The sequence below is a fragment of the Ricinus communis genome, chromosome 10, assembly GCF_019578655.1.
Source record: "Ricinus communis isolate WT05 ecotype wild-type chromosome 10, ASM1957865v1, whole genome shotgun sequence".
NCBI classification, from domain to species: domain Eukaryota; kingdom Viridiplantae; phylum Streptophyta; class Magnoliopsida; order Malpighiales; family Euphorbiaceae; genus Ricinus; species Ricinus communis.
Genome location: NC_063265.1, coordinates 8,963,178 through 8,987,258, shown reverse-complemented (window position 1 = coordinate 8,987,258; position 24,081 = coordinate 8,963,178). Strand labels below are relative to the sequence as shown.

Genomic DNA, 24,081 nt, shown 5'->3' with positions numbered 1-24,081 from the left:
TTTATTTCCCAAATAAAATTCCGAATTTTCTTTTCCAAACAGTAAAAAAAATGAAAACAGGCAACATATTTATTTATGGAACATATTTTATTTATCAAACCATTTAAAAAGCACAGCTAATTCCGCAATTCTAATACAAATCGACCCAAACCAGGGAAACGTTTCATCGCCGTTCCACAAGGCTATCTGTCTTTTGTTGTCCATTTTTAAAAGGAAAAAGGCTAATGTTTAGGCTGAGGAGCGGATCAGCCACTAAATAACATTCTTATTTGATTTGTTCAACTTTTTGTTATATTAAACAGTTGAAAGTGTATATATACTTGAAAAAGAATTTATTGGAACATAAATTGCTTTTACGATAAACTTGTCTTCTTTTCATCAAAAAATCCCAGACTCAATTTCATTGTCAGGTTTAAAGCATAATTAAACTTATCTTCTTTTAAATCTAAACCAAATTATTATGTAAGTATTGGAATTTCACCTGCAAAGCACCAAAATAAATATAGAATAGAAAATTAATGCAAAATGATCAAGTTCACATGAAAGGCTTAAGATTCGGAAAAAAAGAAGAAGAAATCGGTGGAAAATTAAAAAAAGTTAGAATTTTAAATGAAGAATGGTTGTAGAGCAAAAGGAGGTTTTATCTATTTTCATCGACAAATTTTTAAGTTATGTACTCAAATAATGAAATTTCAAGTTACATCATTCACAAATCTATTTTATTTATGTATTTGGATAATAAAATTAGTTTTTTTCCTTAAAAAAGTAATACTAAGTGAATGACACTAGAGACGATTTGACTCGATGGAGAAAACTGTTTGAAAAAGAACAGTGTTGATTGAAATAGACGGTATTAAATTGTTCTTCATGAAAAGAAAAGACATAAAAAAAGTGAAAGAGGTGATTAAATTTGTTAATATGAGTTTTAACTTTGAAATATCTATTGGCTTTGTCAATCGGTGATTAAATTTATTGATTTAAATGAATTAGAGAAATTGATATGTGGTTGAAATTATGGCCATTTTGTACTATTTTTGTAAATTTAAAGAAATATGAAAGAAAGAAAGAAATAGAGAAAAATAAAGGAGAATAATTGGGGAGGAGAGAAAAATAAAGAAAACAGATGGAAAGAAAAAAGGAAGAAGATGAGATGTACATGCCATCGTCTGTAAAGAAACTGTGTTAGAATCAAATATTTCTCTGTTAGATAGAGGGACTTATATTATAGTTTTTGACAAATTTTATATATTTTTGCACTTAAACATAGTTTAAGGGCCAATCCGTTACTCGGCCTAAACGTGAAGGGCGAAAATGCACGTTCTCCCTTTTTAAAACCGAAAACTCTCTTAAAAAAGCTGAGAGAACAGAGATGAGTGATGGCACTAGCTTTCTAGCTCTCAAATCAGCAATCAGAAATTCTAAAAAAATCGCCGCCATACATGCAGCACCTCCATCACCTGGAAGCGGCAGCGCTTCCGTCTCCGCCTCTAGTCCGCCGGTGTATCCCGGCGATCAATGTTTCACTTTCGGCGACGTGTTAAAATCCGTTAATTACCTCACCTCGCGCCTCCGCTCTATTCTCGATAATATTGATGACTCTTCAGGTTCTTTTTTTCCTTTTAATCTCAATGAACTGAAATAATTGTAAGTTGAGTTAAATTTGGAAATGATTTTAGTAATAACTTTTAATTGTTGTTGCAGGTGAGTGTAATGATAGCAAGCAGAGCGCACTAGGTGCGTATAGACCAAGGATAATAGGAATTTATATACCACAATCTGTGGACTACATAATTTCCGTTCTTTCAATTTTACGCTGCGGCGAAGCTTTCTTGCCTCTTGATCCTACGTGGCCAATTGATAGAGTTTTATCAATTATTCATTCTTCCAATACTCATCTTGTTATTACATCTTCGGGTTTTAATGACTCGAATTGGCTTGTCCAATCCGTTAGTTGTCGTGTTTTATGTTTTAACATTGAAGAAAGCATTGAGGAATGTGTTGATGTATTGCCCTTAGCTTGGCCTTGTGAAAAAGAGAACAAAAGATTGTTTTGTTATTTAATGTATACTTCTGGATCATCTGGAAAGCCTAAAGGTGTATGCGGTACTGAACTAGGTAACTATTTGTTGTTGCAGTAGCTTGCATTTTTCCCTTGTTTAATACCATACCTGAGTTCATAGTATGATGCTTCTTGTTTATCTTTTAAGGTTTGCTGAATCGCTTTCTTTGGATGCAAGAATTGTATCCCCTTCTTGGAGAGGAAGTTTTATTGTTCAAAACATCAATTAGCTTTATTGATCACCTGCAAGAATTTTTTGGTGCTATCTTCTTTTCAATTAAAGGATCATTTATAATCTTTGATTATTGTTCCTGGGTGATCTGCTTTGCCAGTCATGCAATTCAGGTCATTGAAATTGCTAGTGCTGAGTGGTGAAATATTTCCTTTATCTTTGTGGGATGTACTTTCCGATTTACTACCAAGGACCTCTATTCTGAATCTATATGGGACTACAGAGGTTAGACATTTCGAATCTCTCTTTTAGTTTTTTCTTCTGATGCGATATGTTATATTTGTTGTTTGTTTTAAAAGGAAGACAAAGTACCTATTACAATTTTATATCTCGCTTCATTCTTTTTCTCACCTTGATTGCTGCTCATGTTCTTCATTATCATTCAAGTCCCCTCAAGAAAATTAACTTTAGGTTTTAATGTGCAGTACTTTTGTTGGCTTTCATATTATTTTATTTTTCCTATAGTGCATTATTTCTCTGATGCTGCATTGATTATACCAATGGCTTGAATTATGGTTCCCAATCATGTATTCATCTTGTTTTGTGCACTGTGATATAGTTCCTGATATATATCAGTTGTTCTTATCCTTCAATTTGTGTTTCTCTTATTTAAATATTTATAAATCTTCGTTTATCTAAAAATACATCAACTATTGAATGAAGGTATCTGGTGATTGTACTTATTTTGATTGCAAGAGGCTGCCAATGATTTTGGAGAAAGAGGCACTAACAAGTGTTCCAATTGGTGTGCCTATTTCCAATTGTGATGTAGTACTGGTTGCTGAAACTGCTACATGCGATCAGGGAGAGATATGTGTCAGTGGTCCCTGTTTTTGTAGTGGTTATTCTTCTAATTTAGCAGTTATGCCTTCTGACAGTGTAAAATTGCATAAGAACCTCATCTGTAACTGTGTGGTGGATAATTGTGGGAGCCAAGTATATTATAGAACTGGTGATTTTGCACAAAGGCTTCAATGTGGTGACTTGGTATTCTTAGGGAGAACTGACCGTACCATAAAAGTTAATGGAAACCGTGTTGCCTTAGAGGAGGTTGAAAATACACTCAGGGGACATCCTGCTGTTGTTGATGCTGCTGTTGTTGCTCATGAAGGTCAAGGGGAGCTCATGCTCCTTGAAGCTTTTTTATTGTTAAAAGAAAATGAAAAATCTGGTGATCCGGTTAGGTCTTCTATAAGAAGTTGGATGGTTGGAAAAGTTTCTTCAGCTATGATTCCTAACCACTTCGTATTTGTAAAATCATTGCCTAAATCTTCCAGTGGAAAAGTTGATTATGCCCTGTTGCAAACTTCGGCACTTCCCACCTTACATGTCCAGGAAAAGTTTGGCAGCAGCCTGACCAGTGATCTCATGCTCATTGTGAAAAAGGTTCTCCCTGCACTTCTGGAAAAGCAATTTACCTATTCACGTCTTAATACTTCCGGCAAAAGGGCATTGTGCCATCAGGACAAAGTATCCTTCCTCTTGTTATCTAACAATTTGAGTGAAATGTGATAATTTTTGACAGGCATTTTGTGACGCTTTAATGGTTGAAGACATTTCTGATGATGAAGATTTCTTTGTGATGGGTGGTAGCTCCATTACTGCAGCACAGGTTTCTTATGATCTGGGAATTGATATGAGATTGCTTTATGAATATCCTACTCCATCCAAGCTTCAAAGTGCTCTCCTAGATAAAAAGGAATCCTACAAATTAGATGTCAAAACTGATACCAGTTGGAAAGCAAAGTCAAAAGCGCGCAGGTGGAATATTAATTATGCATCTCCTTATCTTAGCCTTAAATCAAGGGAGTGGCTACTGAAGAACTATCATCCAAATAATGATCAAAATGTAGCAGCATCCAAGCGCTTCAAAGTTGATTTGGACAGACACATTTCTTCAAAACATGTTAGTCTCAGTGATGGATATTCTTGGTCTGCACTTATTCCAATCTCATGTTCGTTCAGCCGATGCAACAAGGTTATGTATGAAAGGGCGTACAGTTTGAGCAATACCCATCAATTAAGTTGGTCAGTAGAAGTTCCTAGAAATGGAAAATGCTCTTCCCTGCAGGAACTGTGGAAGATTCACATGGTGTCTTGTGTAGATGCATCACCACTTGTTGTGTTTAAAGACCAAGATGTCTTTTTATTTATTGGATCTCATGCGCAGAAGTTTATTTGTATTGATGCAAAAAGGTACGTGCCATGAAATATCAGTGATATAAGTTAATAGCAATTTTTTCACTACAGTTTAATCGTCATTCTCATTGTTATATTTTGTAAAGGACATGCTAAAGAGTCAATATAAGAAAGCAGTAAGCCAGCGAGCGTAAGAACTCCTGTTAGGGTCTTCTTACCAGTACAAAATCATTTAATGGTAGGATATTTGAGAGCAATTTTAGGTTTATGGGGATTGACTTTGTACTGAAAGATAAACAAAGGGATTTTGGTACTCCCATATGTCTGGGGCAGGTCTGGAATCTTACCCTAGTACTACTTTGTTAATTGGACACTTCTTTGGCATTCTGATCTTGTGCTTTGGGATTTTACAAATAACATCTTAATAGTTTTATGGAATCCAAGTCAATCTTGGAAACATGCAATGTTTGGTGTGAATATGACTGGATTGTAATGCTAAGTTGTCAATGAAGGTCGCCTTGTTTAATTTTATTTATAGATACCCTTTCATAATGAACAAAGTTGTCTGGTAGCATAAAGTAATTATCTTTAGTTGAATGCTCGTGCAGAAAGAATTACGAACTGTTGATCTTTGATATGATCTATTCGATATCATTTTTCATTTTAGATGCATGAATTCTAGCACTGTCATGAATAGTCCACCGTCTAGCTCTAGTACTGAACCTCAGTGGAAGTTGGTGCAGTGGTTCTGTCCAGTGGGAAGTTAAATTACAAGGACGAATTGAATGCTCAGCAGCAATTGTTGCCGACTATTCTCAGGTTGTTCTTCTTACTGTGCAGAATTCACCATGTTGTTCCATTTTCTGTTCAGGATTCTAAGAGCTCTTCATCTTTTTATATTTATTATTAGGTTGTAGTTGGATGCTACGAGGGGCAAATCTACTTTCTTGACTTTGTCAATGGCAATATATGTTGGACTTTCCAAACTTGTGGTGAGGTATAAAAAGAAATGGCTACCTTTCTGCATTTTTCCACGTTTCAGCACTACATGTCAGTCCTTATGGTGATAAAGTTGTACTTTCAGGCAATTTAATTTCTATATTTGCTTTTTTGTTGCCTTCATGTTCTATTTGCTGATTGTGACCTAGAACCATGAAAGGAAACAAAAAAGCAAATATAGAATATAAATTGCCTGGAATTTCAACTTTATCACCAGTCTTTATGAATTTATGGCCAAAGTGTTCACAGATACTGTTTTTATTCTCCCCACATATTTATGGAACTCCATCTTTGCCTGTTGATGCTAATTTTAATTCAACATTTGGTGAAGGTGAAGTGTCAGCCGGTTGTGGATGTGCACAGACAAATAATCTGGTAATATGCATTGTAATATATTATGCTTTTATCCGCTCTGCTTCTTGCTAGTTCAATATGCTGCTACAATTAAAGATGAATGTTTTTTTTTTCTTGCTTTATTGGTTGAATGCAGTAGCTATGCTTTCTGTTGAACGACATTTAAAACACAAGCATTGCTTAAGCATTATTCATATCTCTGGATGCAGAAAGTCCTTATACTAATATAGTGAAACACACAAAAATACAATTATCCTACGTGCTCAATGAAACTAGATTGAAATAGCAAACACATGTTTGTAAAATTTCCCTCAATAACAGAGAGAGATAGAAAGAGATCAAGAATTAAAAATGAAATACAAAATTCTTAGGTAGATCAAGAAAATAAAATAACATGCTGACAAATTGTCTACTTCCCTATGGCAATTTTCTCTCTTCAAGTTCCACCACGCCATATCATTTCAATGGTTGAAGAATTAAGTGTGGAAGCAGTATATAGAAATCCATGCACCATGATTCCATTTATTACCCCACTAATTGCATGGTCCTCTTGATACGTCATTATGTATCCTGAATGATGCCTCAAAGTATCTTTGGTGGATAGAAGCATTGAACTCCTCATCCTTTATGGAATAGAAATAACATAGAAATATTATACTGCTCTGTATTTGTTGCTGTATAAGTCATCTCATAGTGTTCATCATATCTCCATAGTCTTCAAGGTCCATGGTCCTGTAGTATCTCCACTCTCCTGTTAATAGATGTTCTCTGAAGTGTCTATTTCTGTATTGAAAATTTATTGATGATGAGACAACATCTGCAGGTGTGGCTCTCATGATCACTATTTATACGCTCTCGACTATAGAAATTATTGCTGTATTTATAAGCTCTCGTGTGGTGGGAGTGTATTCGGGTCACCTGCAATTGATGAGGTGAATATCTATGTTCATTTCTTTAGTGAACTATCCATTACTTTTGCTTGTGGAACCAAATAGATGCCTCATCTCCTCCACATGATTTTGGTTGATTTTGAGTTTGTTTTGCATTTTTTGGACAGGGATTGGCTATTTTTTCTCATCGTTTCTTAATTTGTCAATGTTTTATGTAGAATCTAAGAAGCACTGAAACTTTTATTATTTTTTATTTTTACCGACATGGAACGGACACGGGTAAGACATATTTAGGACACAGCTCGAACACTTCTAGGATTCGCCGGGGCAATTGTGAAATTTTAGAAATCAGACTAAATATCAATTTTTAACAGCTTAATTTATAAACAATTCCATAATTAGTCCAAAATTAATTTTTCCTAATCTAAAAAGTCCATAATATTTACAAACATAATTATTTTTTAACAAGGTTAAAAAGAAAATAAGACACAGATATGACAAGTTATTTTTAAATACATATAAAAGATATTATTAAAAATTAATTAAACTGTATTTATATGAAAGATATTAGTCTTTTGATTATTATACTGTTTAAACTTGAATAATTATATATTATATATTTTAAATTTTAAATTTTAAATTTAGTAAATGTATACTTTATTTAGGGTGTCCCTCCTGTGTTGTGTCTTAAATTTTTAGAAATAACCGTATCAACGCTTCTGTGTCTTGTGTCCGCATCTGTGCTTCTTAGTGTAGAATATGATATTATATCACTTCTTATTATGTTAATGTGGTAGTTTATTTTTCTTTTACTATCAATTCTTGTATCATGGCATTCTTTATTTTATTATTTTTCTCCTGCTGTGATCTTTTATTTTTCTGCATGTATCCCACATTTGTATTATTTTGACTTAAATAGAACCAAGCAGAACCTTTTTTTAGGAGAAAGCCTGAAGGTGTAATCACAACTTGTATATGCAATTGTCTACAGGTGCATTTATTAAGCTAACTTCAATTGATAGTGTTGTCATATGTTAAATATAAGATGTGCAACATTAAATTGCCACTCATGTTAGAATATAATCAATGGAATGTGGAAATTACTGAATCATCTAACTTTATGCCTGCTGATATTTAATTAATTTCACTAGGTCCATGGCAGACTTTATGTGGCTTCAACTAGTGGTCGTGTGACAGCTATATCAGTAAAGGTTTGCAACTTTTGACTTTTTAATTTCTGTACTGCTCACCATAGGTAAAATTATTAAGATCTCTGCAACTCTATCCCCTTGGCTTTAACTCTAATGACCCTGATGATATTTAATCAATTCCATTAGGTCCATGGCAGACTTTATATGTCTCCCATGTTTATTGAGCCAGGCTCATTAGCTTCGAATCAACCTCATGTATGAGCTTGAGCTTCACTGTTTATTAATGAGTGAGCCCAAGTATATGAGTACATTGGCAACCCTATTCATGTCTAATGCTAAAATATACAAAGATGAAACATGAAAGACTTTGTTGGTTATAAACTGGTATGAGTAGTGGCCTTAGTAAAATGCTAAAGGTTATGCTTATCCCAGAAGGACGGAGGTCACCTGGTCCATGCCAAGCGATAGATTCTTACAAATGCAAGATAGAGACAGTATACCTCTCTGACCTCCCCAAAGCTGGCAATATTTGGGTGGGGGGTGGGGGGTTTGCTGTTGGGGCACAGCACTCTCTTTAGGTTATTGAAGTAGGCACTTTATCACAATTGCAGGCTTTACCATTTCATACATTATGGCAGCGTGAGCTAGAAGTGCCAGTATTCGGTTCCCTTTCAGTTTGTTCTCCAAATGGATATGGTATGAACATGTCTCATTTGACTTTGCATATGGATTTATCTCTTCATAAATAATTTCTTATATCCTTTTCCCTTTTTCGTACAGTTATTTGTTGTTTAGTGGATGGCAATGTTGTTGCCCTGGATTCAAGTGGATCTATCGTTTGGCGGGTATGAAGTATTGTTGTTGCTTTATGCCCAGTCATCTTCTTATTCTTAGATTTGTCATCATATATTTATGTCTAAGTTGCTGCATCGAATTTTCTTGTTCATCATTTAGCAGGCAATGCACTTGTAATGTATTAACTGATTAACTGTTCTTGGAATCTCCTTCTTCCGGAAGACTACTAGGTTTTATGTTTATGACCTTTCTTTTATCTGTCATCTGACACTTATTGCATCTCTGGCACAACATTTTGCTACATTTTTCTGAAAACCATTTTCTTCTTCAGTGTAGAACTGGTGGTCCTGTATTTGCTGGAGCCTGTACATCTTATGTGTTACCTTCTCAGGTGAATCATTTCTTCATCTTAGGGATAATAATCTTGGTTGAATTGCCAAATCTGAATTTTTTTTCCGGCATCTTTATAAGCAAAGTCTGTCCACAACAATTGTTGCATAGCCTTGCACATCTCAGAATAATCAGTTCAGCAATTATTCAACAGCATGGTTCCAGAGTTGTTTTTCTTCTGCACAAAGTAGAATGAAGTTAGTTTGATGAATCTTATGTTTGCAGATGCATGTTTTAAGCCTGTTTTCTTTAATATCTAATTGTGATTTCCATCACCTTCACGCTTCAATTTGAAATGAGCTTAGTTCTCTTGCTTTTTTACAGGTTCTGATATGTTCAAGAAATGGAAGTATTTATTCATTTGAAATGGTAAGTTCTAGTATTGATTTTATACCATTATGCATGTGAAGTCTAGAAGCTGCTTGTTGGCGGACTGTATAATCACTACTTCCATTATCAGAAGTAGTGAGTTGCAAAGTTGCTTCTTTGGTCTCCTTTCTAATTTATCAGAAGAGAGAAGTTATGCCTTAAAAGGTGTCCCTAATAAAATTTGATGTACAAAACCACTCAATATGTTCATAGCATTTTTAATTTTATAATTAATGATTATGTACTCACTGAAGTTATCTTTTTCCTTGATCATTTTCTTCTTATCCTTTCAATTAAGTTTCCATGTAGTAATGACGTTAAACATATGATCTGACATCATTAGTTCTGCATTTATACAACGGAATTGCACCCTTACGAATATGGTATGGAAAATTCAGAATGTATTTTGTGATTTCTAAAGTCCTTTGTCAGGAAAAGGGAGATCTACTCTGGGAGTACAATGTTGGAGATCCAATAACTTCATCTGCTTATGTTGATGAGCACTTGCAGCCAGTGTCTGCTTCCTCCCCTGTGTCAGATAGGTAAAGAAAGCACATAAATTTGCAAGACATTCACATCTATATCATCTAATGTATGTGCTTATGACATCTTCCAGGTTGGTTTGTGTATGTGCAACATCTGGAAGCATACATTTGCTTCGTATCAGTTTGGATGTTGTAGGAAAGCCAAATCAATCAAGTAAATCTGTGGTTCAGGAAATTGCAAGGTTGGAGCTTCCAGGAGACATATTCTCTTCACCAGTTATGATTGGTGGTAGGATTTTCGTCGGCTGCAGGGATGATTATGTGCACTGTATTTCACTTGAGAGTCCAAGTTCAGTTGAAGAATGAAAGTTTCAACTGCATTTCTCATATACAGTCATATAGACTAAAGGCGTGGATCTCCTCATCAGCTTAAAACTTCTGGACTGCTTGGTTGCTAAAGTACAGTATCAGAATCAGTGCAAAAGTCATAACCCCTTGGTGTGTTTTCTCATGTCAGCTGTGTCTTGAGTCAGTCAAATCAGTTTGTTTATGTCTACTTTGCATTATGGTGCACAAGTGCGGCTCAAATAAATATCATAAGCAGATAAAACAAAGGTAGTCTCTTGCTCTTCCATTGTTAAATTCTTGAAATGAGAACTGATGGTCGTTCTCTTATAATTTAGTTCAATTAAAATGCTTTATGGAGGACAGGATTAAGAGCGTCTCAATCCTAAAGAAGTCACAGCAGAGGAGCATCCAATTGGATCACTATGCAAATCTTCCCAGAAGTTCAGAAAGATTTCCAGTTGGGTAATTGATTTTTCTATTCGCCGTTTTGCCATTACAGACAAAAACTGAAAAAAGATAATAGAAAACCTGGCAGTGTTAGATTTTGACCGGCTACATGTGATTATCAGATCTGACATGAGAATGTGTCATCCTGGAGGTGAGTCAGAAATTGCTTGGCTGCAACTCAACTTAGTACAGATTTTGAAAAAGAAAGGTGAAAGGGATAGATAGATTCTGATGATGTTCACTACAAGGTTGGTGGAGCTTTTACTTTGCCCAAACAGATTCTGATGATCACTTGAAGGTTTGTGGAGCTTTTACATCAAAAGGATAGATTCTGATGTTCGCGGCCACATTTGTGGAGCTTTTACTTTTTATCTTGGTTTATCTTTTATCTTTTATCTTTTTTTTGGGTTACCCAGACACTATAAAGAAGTTAAAATCGCTATTATCACCCCTTTGCTTTCAATAAAATGTGAAAATTTTAACCTTTGGAGCTTAGTTTGAAAGTTCTCTTGTGGATGGGGTTTCCTTTTGTCCAGTGGACTAAAATGAAAATAAAAATCCGAAAGGGTCAATTAAAATTGTTCATTTATATGGGATCATCGATCAAATGATGTCAGTAGTTCACCCTCAGGGCAGATTAAAGGGCGCCTTGCTGAAGAGCTACAGCTGTAATTCTGCAGATCTCATTAAAAAAAGAAAAAGAAGATTAATTTAAAAGATGGAACTTCTACTTGTCTTATTCAATTTCTATGCTTTATATTAGAATCGGTGGACGTGCAAATGGAGAATCAGCAAGTTGTGCATTCGGAATCATGCGGGTGTAGTTGCATTTGTCAAATCGCAGGATTAGGCTTATACAAAATTGGAGTAAATTTCATCTGTAGTCCCTGAAGATTTAGAGATTACCTACAGAATTGCTATAGCGGAGTTTTCTATTGTGGGCAGCTAAGATATTATCATCACAGCAATGAATTCTTTTAAAGTCATGTTACAAAATAACCTAACTAATGCTTCTGCTAGAAGAATAAGTAGAATGACTCTCAGAAAGATTCAATTCCACCGATGACAGAATGGCGTACAAAGAACATAACATAGCAGCTTCGACTCCCCATTTAAGGACCTACCAATCTAGTAATTGTCTCAAGTCGCTCTTTGAACTAAATGTGACAGGAAAGGGTTTCTTGATCTGAATTGAGGGAATCGGTACAATTTTTAAAACAACTGAATTCTAGGGTTTCATTCTTATATATATATCAAGAGATACAACACTGGGTATGGGTGCATGAAGGCGTAGGTTTTAAATTATATATTCACAAATGAAAATCCTTCCATGAATTAAGATGCCCAAATCCGAACCGATTCAAAAATATATACCCAAATCTGTTTCAAATTTATTTAAAAAATTATCTTTGTTACATGAATCTGTTCCAAATCCGAATAGAAATATCCGCATATTACATGAATCTCGTTAAAATCCGTTTAAATTAAATAACTATTAAATATATTTATAGATATTTAAATGGACAGTGGATACCCTACCATTTTATATAAATATTCGTACAATTAAATGAGTATTCGTTTACAATAATTAAATTCTAAGATATATTAATAAAGATTAATGTAAACAAAAAATACAAAATATAAACTAATCAAATTAAAATATTCAACATTAAATATTCAATATATTAATACAATTCAAGCAAAAATTTAATAAAATTTAAAATAATATTTTAAATAATAAAAATAAAATGTAATATATAATAAGTTTTAAAATAATCGGATTCAGGTAAGAAATACCTGCGAATTCATATTATTCGATACATATAATAAAATTAAATACGCTAATTGATGGTGAAAATAAAAAGACTAATTTAAAAATATTTTTTATTTTCATAAATGAGAATGTTAAATATTTAATCACAATCATTTTTAATCATTAATATTTGAAAATATATTTATTAAAAATTGAAAAAACTATTTCCTTGACATTTACCTTTTCTTTTCACTCCTTCGTTGGCCCCTGCACTTTACCTTTTATTTACATTACCCTTCCACTTTTATTTTTACACATTGTATCCTTAAATTTCTATTTTCATCATAATTTGGTAATTAGCTAATAAACCATCGATACATCTTGCCTATGTGTTGTTTGATGCAATTTAAAGATTCTTGGAGCACTGACTAGGATTTAATGAATGTCATGCATGAAAAGAAAGAAAAAAAAATTATAAAAGAAATGACACTGCTTTGTTATTAAAAAAACTAACACATTGCGCACACAAACTATTTTTCATTTCAAATGCTTCCATTAACCAACACATTTCAAATACAAACTTTAACAAGTATTTCATTTCCTGCGTAATACAAATTGAATCAAGCAAGCCCCAGTTACACCTAAACCTAGAAGGAACAGTGTTCTTGAATTATGTAAACTTGAACTCTCTTCTTTGAAACCCTTTTATTTGCAGTAAGATGGAATATGGAAATGGAGATTTATGATATGGATTTCAGTAATCACCAACTCTGTTATTTCACGGGGATCTTAAATGCACTAGAAGATTTAAAATCTGAAAGAAACCAAGCTCGAGTATAAGCTGGTGAGTCATTTGCATTAATAGAAGTGAAAGTGAAAAAGGAATAAATGGAGGAACTGAAGTTTGAAATGGACGAAATGAAGGTGGAAATGTTTTATGGGTGAAGATCAGCTTTTGAAAGAAAGAGATTCAAAGTCTGAAGAGAGCAACAAAAAAAAAAGCTTCAAACCAGTTTCTTCTATTTCTTTATATATAAACCCTAACTAAAGAGGTGCAACACGTTTCTAATGGGGGGAAATCCTCTATTTCATGTTAAGTTGTTTCTATCCACCTTGGACATGCTAAAAAAAGATTTTATGATGTGGAAAATGACAAGAATACATTTTAACAGTGTCTTATTCCCTTTTCACGCTCTGTTAGCTAAGGACTAAGTTTTGATGAGAATAGAAGTGCAGGGATACAATGTGTAGAAATAAAAGTGGAAGGGGGTAATGTCAAAAATAGGTAAAGTGCAGCGGCTAAATATGCGTTTTTCCTTTATATTAGCTTTCTAGCCTCACATAGCATAAACTTGTTAACGGTCATGCAGAAAAACCTTGTTATTAACAAACTTTTCTTGCACTAACAAATTAACAAACCGTTTTCTAAGCCTTTTTTTTTTTTTTTTTTTATAGTTCTTGTTTTACCTTTCCCCCTTTGATGGGCTGCAACACAATACCGATCCTGCACCACCGTCCGACGCCTCCATCCAAGAAACAATTAAAGGAGGGCAGCAAAACACCACCATGAATAATAATATTAATAATCAATCTTCACCTTCATCACAGAACAGGAAAGGAGATCCCAGAATATATCTTGTTACAGGGTTTTTCTTTCTTTGTATTATCTCTGGTGGAGTTTTTCTTGGTCTCTACATTTTCCTCCCGGAGAATAACACCCAACTCTGGTATCCCACTGCAGGGTTGGTTCTTGTAGCCATTCCATGGGCAGTTTGGTTCTTGACCTATTTATATAGATGTTTTAGCCCAAGACACACCCCATGTCCGCCTTGCAAATCCATACCGAGATCTGCATCTGATGAGATGGAGACTTCAGGAAATGCACCAACAAATGCATCATATAACGAGTCCCATTTACAATCCAACGCGCAGCAGCCCCATGATGATGGTGGGCGCCATGTACATTTTGGTGGTGTTGTTGTGATAAGCGAATACGATAATACTGATGATAATAATTACGATGATGATGATAACAGCATTACCAGTAGCGACGAACAAGATGGACATGAACGCGTTGAAAGACGTTTAGAAGCCGAGCATGGAGGTAGGACCTCATTATCGGATAGAAAAGAGAATTCGGTTGATCATAGAGAAAGCGAAATACCATTAACTCTCTCTGGCTCATCTTGATATAAAAAAGAAAAATGTTACATATATAGAAATAGAGAACACGTGCTCATAGGACATTGATTGATTATTAGATGGAGTTTAAGGACATTGATATAGAGAAATGGCAGCTTTCTTGCAAGTTGGAGGGCAAGGGGGATCCATGACCTAAAAACCCATGAAATTTAGGATGGCTGAAGGATCTTAATGGTAGAGATTCCCCTTAGATGTGAGTTGTACCCATCCTGACATCTTTCTTTTTTCCTTTTTCTAATTCTTTTTTGTTTACTTGCAAGAACTATGTACGTGATGTCATGACATTTAGAATTGAGAATGACAAGTATGTGTAATTTGTATGTGTTTTGGTTCTTGTTTCTCCATGAAATATATGTAGTGAAAAAATTTATAGGTATCAACTTTGATGAAATATGTGTGATGATATGGTTGTTAATTTCCACTTACTATACATTTTGAATAAATTGCTTTCTTTGCAGTAGTAGCACAATCTTTATGTTTGTTCTAAGGCCGTTGGGATGATTCTCAACATAAGCTTCTTATGACAAAAAAAAAAACAAGTTGCATGAGCATTTGAAGATGCATCTTTGCTATTATGTAGATGAAACATATGCTAAACCAGATTTAAGGCTAGCTAATTCAGGTCAAAAAGTGCATACATAGTGTGTAATCCAATTATTTTTTTCAGAACAAGCAGAAATTATAAATGAATCTGATAAGTGAAGTCTTAGTGTTTTGGGTGCACCTTCTTCTTCTTCTTGACTTGGCAATTACAGTCATGTATGCTACTCATGCACCCCAACTTTCTCTTCATTTCCTTCCACATACTAATCTTCCCTTTCTTCATTTTATGATGATTGCTGCAACCATTCTCAATTTCTTTTCTCATTTCACAACACTCTTTCTCTAACTCCATGACTTTGATGCTCATTTTCTCCATCTCACTCCTTACTTCTTCCTCATCAAAATCCACTGCTTTTACCTCTTTCTCCTCATCTTCATCCACTCCCTCTGTTCTTAATTTTTCGCAGAATACATTGACCTGATTCGCAATTGAATTTCGCATCTGTGACTGCCATACAAACAATATCTGCACCTTGAACCTCAACGGCAATCTTTCATTGTTTGCAGCATGTTCACAACCTTCAGGCGATAGTTTATAACAATCCAACATCCTACAAACCTCCTCCCTTTCCAATTCTGTTAAATATCTATGCTTGTCTAAGTAAATATCAACAGCCCTGTATATTCCATCGCAGTTTTTCTCTGTTCCTAATGATACTGCCATTGACATCTCACCAAGTTCAGCAAATGTATTTATCTTCAAATCTATGTCGCTTGCAACCTCTATAATGAATTCCTCAATGAGTTGTGCCACGGCATTAAGGCCAGAACTGTCAGAACTACTATAGTTGCCATAAAACTGCTTCAGAAGCCTCCTCACACATTCAATATCATATTGCGTTTCCTTGGCATAACCTTGAGAAAGTATTAAGAGGTCTTCGACTGTTGCCTGCTCTAGCTGCTTCCCGATTCTATTCTCCAATCCATTTTGACATTCACTGCTAGATTCCAAGGGAATCGCAAACTTAAGCATTTTGAACAATATTGTGCAGGGAATTAGTCCTTTCTCATGAGGCAGAAGACTTTCCACTGCTTCAATCACATCCCTTTTAGAGTTTCTTTTGTAAATTGACACATTCTCCACTCCTTCGTCACTGTAGAAAACCCACTTCTCTGCATACTTACAGAGCGATGCAGCCACATACTTTGGTGGGATCTGGTGCTTATTCATAGTGAAAGCGATACGATGATATAGCTGAAGGGAAAGTGTTGTCAAATCCTCTGATTCCCAATCAAGACCAAAGAGTCTGCGTCTTACTTTTGGTCTATAGTCTTCCTCCTCATCTCCACAATTCTCAACATTCGTTGAGTTCTTGAATGGATCCCCAAGAAGATGCGGATTAACCTGAGCTTTTTTGACAAGAGACTCTAAACAAACGTCAAATAAGCCCAAATTCACGGCTTCTTGAAGGGAACTACCCGCTGAACGCAAAGCTCTGATAGTCTCATCCCAACTAGGAAGGACTCTTTGTTCAAAGAAAGTAACAGCCTTATTTAGCAGATTACTTTTGCTGAATGTATCTGTCATCTCCAAATAGTTAGAAAGGCAAATGAGCTGGATAACATTCTCGGAGGAGAAAGTCAGTTCAAACCCATGGCAGAATCTTAAAACAAGCTCGAGAGTTTTTGTATCAGCAGGGATATCTTGGAGAAGACTAGAGAGTTCTACTTGGGGATTTTCTTTGAGCAATGCAGAAACTTTAGCTGATCTTGCAGCCAGATTTTTCTAGTAGAAAACGAAAAAGGTGAATTAGATCCATATAAAATAGAAGAAAATTGAAAAGTTATAAGAGCAAAGAAATATTCGGAATAGCAAGCTTACTCTGTCTAAAGAGAAGGGAAATTCATGTGCTTGGAGATGCTTTTCTTTTGGGAATGTAGGCTTGGACAACCTGAAAAGAAGCAAAAATTTGTAGAATAAAACAAATATCAAAGAAGTTTAAAAAAAGAAAAAGAAAAAGAAGATGAAAATCAAGGAGGTCAAGGATAAAAAAGAATACCAAGGTGATACATCATATTCGTCCATCTCTGGACACTGCTTCTGCAATTAGTATTGTGCAAAAGAAGCGAAGAAGTTGGTGTTTTAACTTGCAAAAAACCAGTACAAATGATGAACCCCAAAAGAATATTAAATAGGCTGAACTGCAGTAGATTACCTGTAAATTTTACAAAATAGAATGTATGGACTTGGTGGTACAAGGTCTTTTGGCTAGAGAAAAACAGAAGTTGATCAGAGGAAGAAGGTAACTGTGGGTAGAGAAACTGCAAGAAGAAGAGATAGATAAGAAGGGAAATTTTAGAAGGCAGTTTCTATTCTACTGGTGCTTGAAGAGAAAGTGAAACAACTCCCAAGCCAAAAAAGAAAAATTAAACAAAGAGAAAGAAAAAGAAGATCTCCAACGTTCAAAAGTCAAAAGATTTTCTCCAACACATGAGGAATTCTGTTATTTCTGTTATCTGATTGATTGATACTGATACGTTGAGGAGAATGTGTTTTGTATGCCCCCACTTAAAACCAACAAATAAGAGAGTGCTAACTAAGAGGAGCGGGTCCACATAAATTTTTATTTTTTTTATTATCTTTTCTGTTAATAGATAATTACCCTGCATCAAATATTTGTTTCCTTATAATTAATTCATGTTATGTTTTATTCCATAAAAATTAATTATAACAATTTAATGTGCACAAGCTTACACAAGTTTTCTCAAAAAATCATTGCTGACTTTTAATGCTGTGAAAGTGCTTCTCAGAAGCTCCATACAGGTTAAGACCAGATGATCACCACAAGGCCGATGAAGGGAATTACCAACTGTCTTCATTGTTGCAAAACATACCACAGATTGTATTACTATGGGTGGATGAATCCGCAGTACAGCTCGATACCTTAGGCAGCAAATCTTAATTTTAAAGAAAAATAAAATATCGATGATTTTCAAGATGCAGACAAACTTTAAAATGAACACCAAGGTTAAAATATATACTTTTCTAATATTAACATAGGCCATGATCCAAGCCAAAGCATTTCATCTTCATTGACATACATTGTTTCTTGTGGAATTGTGATATCCAGTAACTATCGACAACTAGGTATAGCATTCGTGCTCTCTAAAACTATTCTTCTAACACCTTTGAACCTTCGTAAGAAAATATGCGGACTGCATTTCTGTAACTCATTTCTGCAAGTTCTTCTTTGGTCATGTCTAGCAAAGATGCAACATAACTGAGCACCTGGAAGAGTCGAGGAAGATTAACAATTGTTTTAAACGAACATAATAATGGCAAGCATAGATAGAGAGCGAACACATACAGTATGGATATTTGCTGGATGATTAAGGCTCGGCAGAGATAGTGCATCTTTTGAAGCATAAGTTTGATCATTAGAAAGAACGGTAGCATTTGAGGAAGAATTTTCTCCTTTGGAATTAATCCCTTCAGGAACAGATTTATCTCCATCCACCAAAAATAGAGAATTAGTATTTGAAGTTGGCACAGCATCAGGGCCATCCGTCTCTAACAAAATCCTATCAGAAGTTACCTGCAAAAGTTTGGAGATAAGGATGGCAAGTCTTTTCTTTCAACTTATAGAATGTATTGCAGATAACGATGCAGCCAATGAACTGACCGCTTTCAGCACGCGTTTAGCCTTCTGGACTTTCATAGACATAAGGAAGCCTGAGAAAGAGAAGTAAGCACCAAGCTTGGCAAATTCAGGAACCATCTCAGCAGAACCTAGGTAAGAATGGAGAATGACACCAGCAGGGAACGGACCCATGCTTCTGAGAATTTGAAATTCATAATAAGTAATCAAACCTTTGTACAGATGATAAAGGCTCAATAAGCAATTAGTAGACATGTATTAGTAACAAGTAATGACTTAAGAACAACACAGAGTAGGTCCAAAAAAAAAAAAAATCCATCATGCAGCATAAACACCCTCAAGGTAGATATCAAAGACCTCAATGGGCAGATTGATATAATAAATATTGATTAATGCCTTAATAAATAGCAGTTGGTATGCAAAATCTTAAAAGTAAGCACTAATCAAATAAACTTTTAGTTTCATATAGCATGCATAGAGGGAACCAATATGGCCATCTCCCTATTCATGCTGTCTGAATGCTGCAAAATGAAGAGCTAACGTATATTCACCACATACATAAGGATTGAGGCTACATTTTATGGTATGTTGAATGGTGAAAATGCTCCAATTAAGAAACTCATGTTATATGAGTCAACAAGGGAAAGATTGTTAGTCATTTTCCCATAACTACGCAAGGTAACATCTTTCAGATGAGCAGGAATAACATATAAATTCATACTTCATTGACTCGAGGAGATCACCATATGCACGAACACAATGAACAGATACTGGTCTATTCAACTCCTTTGCAAGTTCAAGCTGTTGCTGAAATACTTCAACCTAGAATGAAGAACTTCAACAATCAATAACAGTTTTTGGAATATATTAAGATGAGATGATATTAAATTCTACTAATAACAAATGAAAAGTAACCCCATTATATAATAGAGAGGGAAAAACCTGATCCACGAAATCGATCTTCTTTCCATGAGAACCTTTGTCCAATCCAATCTGAAAAAGGTCATGGAATGTTAGTTATATGAGCCCTTAGGCATACAAGAATTTCACAAATTATATTTACAAGATCTAACATCTTACATTATGTTCAAAAAATCCATACAATAGCATACAAAATACAAAAACACATATGTGCACCCATCTTTTTCATCATTAAAAAGACTATATATATAAATAAACATAATTGAGGAAACTACAAAAAAAGCAGAAAAAAGGGAAGTTAACCTCTCCAACAGCAGCAGAGGGAGTGGACTCAAAGAATTCTTTGAGCTTGTTAAACCAATTCGGAGTCCTTTCTGTAATAAACCTGCAAACAAAGAGAACCCAGATCACCAATAATTAAAAGCATCAATTTTCAAGACGAAATACATCATATTTACAAACACTAGATCAATTTCTGCAAAGACAAGAAAAAAGAATGAGTAATTACACTCACCGGGGATGAAGACCAAAGCAAGGAATCACAGAAGGATACTGCTCACCCATTTCTTTAACCAAATGCCAATCTTTCTGCAAAAATTCTTGATCTGATGATTAACAAAAAAAAAAAGTAAAGAAGTATGGTTTTGTATAAGTGTACCTCGCAGACACCATTAACAGCAAAGCGAATTATGCCAGTATCAAAAGCAGTAGATATGAGTTGGGGAGCTTTGTTGAGGATTCTCGAGTCTTGAAGATGACAGTGTGCATCAAACAGTTTCATGGCCATGCTTCTTGACTGTGCTCTGGCGCTTTGAAGCGGCTATAGTGCGAGTTTGCTCATGCTTCCAGTCCAGTCCAAATCCAATCCCACTCCAAATTTATTGAGTGACCTGTGATGGGCTTTTGTGTGTTGTGCTGTTGGTTAATATTCTGAATGCACCGAATATTTTTTCTGAAACAAATGGGCGCTGAATAGCCGTCAGTAAATCTAGACTAGAGGCTAAAAGGATAAAGAGAAAAATAAACAGAAAAAAGGAAAAGAGAAAATCTGATTTTTAAAAATTAAATTTCACTTTCTAGACTTTACTTTTTTTTATTTAATGAATTATTATAAATATGAATTAGTAATTTAAAATGTTTTGTAGATAAATTCTTTATTTTAGAAAAAATAAAAAAATTAAATTTTCATAAAAAATTTATAAAATTTATAAAATATCTTTATTTACTATTATATAAAAAATATTATTTTTTATTTGAATAATATTTTAAATATAAAGAATAAACTTGAAATAAATGAAGTAAAATTTTTTATTTTTAATATAAAAAAATAATTTTTTATATATAAAAAATATAGTAAAAGTGTTAGATTATCTTTAAAATTTAATTATGATTTTAACATAAAATATTGTTTATTTTATTTTAAAAAATAGCATAAACAAACAAAAAATATCAACCCGTTTATTTATAGAAAATTATATAATTTTTAAAAATTATTTATAAATAAAAACATTTAATAAAACTTTGTTTACTTATATATTTTTTAAAATAAAAATAAAAAATAATTTTTCACGTTTTTAAAATTATAACTAAACTTTGGAAAACAATGCTAATATGTTTTTATGTTTTTGTTTATATAAAAAATTACTTTATTTTCAAATAAAAGCAATGAGTTCTCATTTTATTTATTTTAAATTCACCTTTTAAAATATTATTTAAAAAAAATAAAAAATTATGTAATAATAAGTAAATATATTTTATAAATTTTTCTGTTAGAATGAAATGTTTTTATTTTTTAAAAAAGTTTAATATTAAAAATAAAAAATTTCTATAAATGAACATGTCTTGTATTTTTTATTTACAATTAAAAAATTTCCTAAAAAACTAACATATTATTTTATAAATAAAAGGGACCTAAATTCTTCTAGTTTCTCTTCATTTTGAAGCAATACTAATTTTATGAGCCCACAAATTATTCTACTTTACATATTTTCTTTCACTTTTTTGTGTTCTGAGACAAATTGTTAAATCTCAAAATTATAATTATTGCAAAGATTATGTCTCATGATTGTCGGTGCATTTTGGGGCTCAAAACACAGGTTTAAGGCCACATTGAGTTTTCATTAGTGTTTTGTCCTGTCTTTTCTCTTAAACCTCCATTTTTTTGTTAGACTATTCAAAAACTGAATTGTGGAAGTTACAAAATCAAAGTTTCAGAAACACATTAAATAACTACTTTTCCAAAGTAAGTTTTACAAAAATGGACACTACTTTAATTTTTGTTAGGAGAAATATATATTTATATATTTTTAAATTTTGGTCATTTAATCAGTTTAATATTTTAATTTTTTATTTAATATAATAGACACTCGAACTTGCTTGTTCGTGATGTTTTAACAATATTTGTTGTGTGTCTTCATTCAATACATTCATATTTTATGTACAAAAATATTTAAAAATTATAAAAAAATAAAATTTAGATACATATTAGGTTAAAATTGAAAATTAAGGATATTTAAATATTCAAAGAAGTAAGATTTAGATATTTATTACATTAAATCAGAAGTTAAAATATTAATCTGACTAGCCGATACAAATTCAGGAATATAAATATATATTTAGCTTTTTTTCTATTGATTAAAATAATTTTATTTGTATAACTATAGTAAAACCTTTCTATTGTGATACCCTATATAGGAATAACTTTTACATATTGGTAAAATTTTACGATCCTAATTTGAACTAGTTATAAATTTCTTAAATCTGCTTTAAGAAAATATCCCTCTATATAGTAATACTTGTATATATAATTTTAAAAAATATATATTATGCTATATTTTATTTTGTTATAGAATTTTTTTTATTTTATTGATATTATTTATATAATATGATAAAATATTTATTTATCTTATTTCTGATTTCTATCATTTCACCAATAAAATTAAATTTTAAATCTAAAGAAAAATTTTAGTATTCGAAACCTCCATTAAGTTATAACCTCCTCATAATTATAAATTTTATTTGATTCAAAGTATACGACCATAGAGAGATTTTACTATATAAATCTTATTTTTCTAATTAAGTAATTAGATATTATATTTTATGATATCATCTTTGTTTTCTTTAATATTTTATTATGTTAATATTTTCAAAATTAAATTAATTAATTTTATGTAACTGATATTAATCATCAACAATTTATTATTATAAGAAAATAAAAATAATTACTATATACTTTATCTTTATAATCATTTTCCATTTTTTATTATTTTAGTTATAACAGTATTTTGACCAAAATTTGTGACTAAGCATATAATAAATTACTTGTTTTACTCGACTGTAAATTTTTATTTAATTATCAAACAAGTAAATTGTCTGTGTTATTAGCACTTCGCGGATGAATGCTTTTATCAACTTCAATAATAGAATTTAACAAGAATGCCAAACAAGCTCTTATTAAAAAGTAAAATAATTAATTGCTCTATTTTTTTTAGGGAAAGTTCCGAAAAAATAGAGCTACAGAACTGCAACATAATAATAATAATCTATGATGAAGAATTTATATAGATATACATATCGTACTATAATGCACTTGGTTTATATATAAATCTAGAAGTTTAGTCGTTAGATCATTTTCTTGAATCTTAACCGTTAAATAAAATGATCCACAATTTATTAAACTTGTAAGATAAAATTTATGAGGTTTGATATAAATTAGCTCAACACAACTACAACTCAGTCATTTCTTGACCTACAACCAACATGTGACTCTAAATTTTGCTATCAAATATAAATAAAAATGGCAATATTGAGTTTGCTAAATTAGTTAATGCTATAGGCACACTGTCATTAGAATTGAAAAATTTTCAGTAAATTACTGTGTGATTTAACGTATTTTTACTTTAGAATAATGTAATTTTTTTTCTCATTTTAATACCTTGTGAATATGATAATTAGCAAATAATCCAAATTGTATAATACCGCTAGCAAATGCTGATGTGACAGTTGGAAGAAGTAGTTATTGTGTGCCATGTTAGAATTTTTTAACTGTATTATGCAATTTGATCGTTATTTATTAACGGTCATATGCATAAAATAAAATAAAAACAAACCACAAACTCTAAAATAAAAATACATTAAACTATATAATAATTTAATAAAATTTTTTCTAAATAATTTAATAGAGATGGTGATAGATACAACTCACGCTGAACATGCAAGATAAAATAGCTAAAAAATGAAGGTAGCAATCTATCACCAATATATATATATATATAAAATAAATTTTAATCTTAAAAAATTAATAATATTAATAATAAAAATAATTAAAAAATATATTTAAAATAAT

The 24,081-nt window shown here is 32.6% G+C and overlaps 4 protein-coding genes across 6 annotated transcripts; 2 read left to right on the top strand and 2 right to left on the bottom strand.

The window, feature by feature from the left end:
• The first annotated feature begins 1,392 nt into the window (after positions 1–1,392).
• On the top strand, positions 1,393–11,153 carry LOC8284266 (putative acyl-activating enzyme 19). Its single transcript, XM_048380290.1, is given in 19 exon segments — positions 1,393–1,604; positions 1,702–2,115; positions 2,208–2,334; positions 2,336–2,516; positions 2,955–3,677; positions 3,817–4,487; positions 5,174–5,249; positions 5,341–5,427; positions 5,761–5,804; positions 6,607–6,715; positions 7,825–7,884; positions 8,436–8,520; positions 8,605–8,669; positions 8,951–9,010; positions 9,334–9,378; positions 9,811–9,920; positions 9,995–10,478; positions 10,575–10,673; positions 10,781–11,153. Coding segments are annotated over 16 exon segments (2,733 nt in total). The 5' UTR covers positions 1,393–1,604; positions 1,702–2,060; the 3' UTR covers positions 10,230–10,478; positions 10,575–10,673; positions 10,781–11,153.
• Positions 11,154–13,694: 2,541 nt separating this feature from the next.
• LOC8284267 lies at positions 13,695–14,998 on the top strand. Its single transcript, XM_002523963.3, has one exon. It carries the CDS (start codon positions 13,978–13,980, stop codon positions 14,599–14,601), a length of 624 nt encoding a protein of 207 aa, XP_002524009.2. The 5' UTR covers positions 13,695–13,977; the 3' UTR covers positions 14,602–14,998.
• A 125-nt stretch (positions 14,999–15,123) lies between these two features.
• On the bottom strand, positions 15,124–18,032 carry LOC8284268 (BTB/POZ domain-containing protein At5g17580). The gene is made up of 4 exons (XM_002523964.3): positions 17,373–18,032; positions 17,217–17,257; positions 17,039–17,108; positions 15,124–16,942 (listed from the first exon to the last, which is right to left on the bottom strand). The coding sequence occupies exons 2-4, from the start codon at positions 17,240–17,242 to the stop codon at positions 15,320–15,322; spliced, it is 1,719 nt and encodes a 572-aa protein (XP_002524010.1). The 5' UTR covers positions 17,243–17,257; positions 17,373–18,032; the 3' UTR covers positions 15,124–15,319.
• A 153-nt stretch (positions 18,033–18,185) lies between these two features.
• On the bottom strand, positions 18,186–20,652 carry LOC8284269 (uncharacterized metal-dependent hydrolase YabD). 3 transcript variants are annotated; one of them, XM_015722257.3, is made up of 8 exons: positions 20,395–20,652; positions 20,251–20,324; positions 20,040–20,121; positions 19,758–19,808; positions 19,537–19,637; positions 18,840–18,993; positions 18,525–18,752; positions 18,186–18,445 (listed from the first exon to the last, which is right to left on the bottom strand). In XM_015722257.3, exons 1-8 carry the CDS (start codon positions 20,521–20,523, stop codon positions 18,329–18,331), a joined length of 936 nt encoding a protein of 311 aa, XP_015577743.2. In that variant the 5' UTR covers positions 20,524–20,652; the 3' UTR covers positions 18,186–18,328. The 3 variants fall into 3 exon arrangements, with proteins under 3 accessions (XP_015577743.2, XP_015577746.2, XP_015577744.2); XM_015722260.3 differs by having other exon boundaries at positions 20,251–20,302; positions 20,395–20,620; XM_015722258.3 differs by having other exon boundaries at positions 20,251–20,320; positions 20,395–20,535.
• Positions 20,653–24,081: the final 3,429 nt, after the last annotated feature.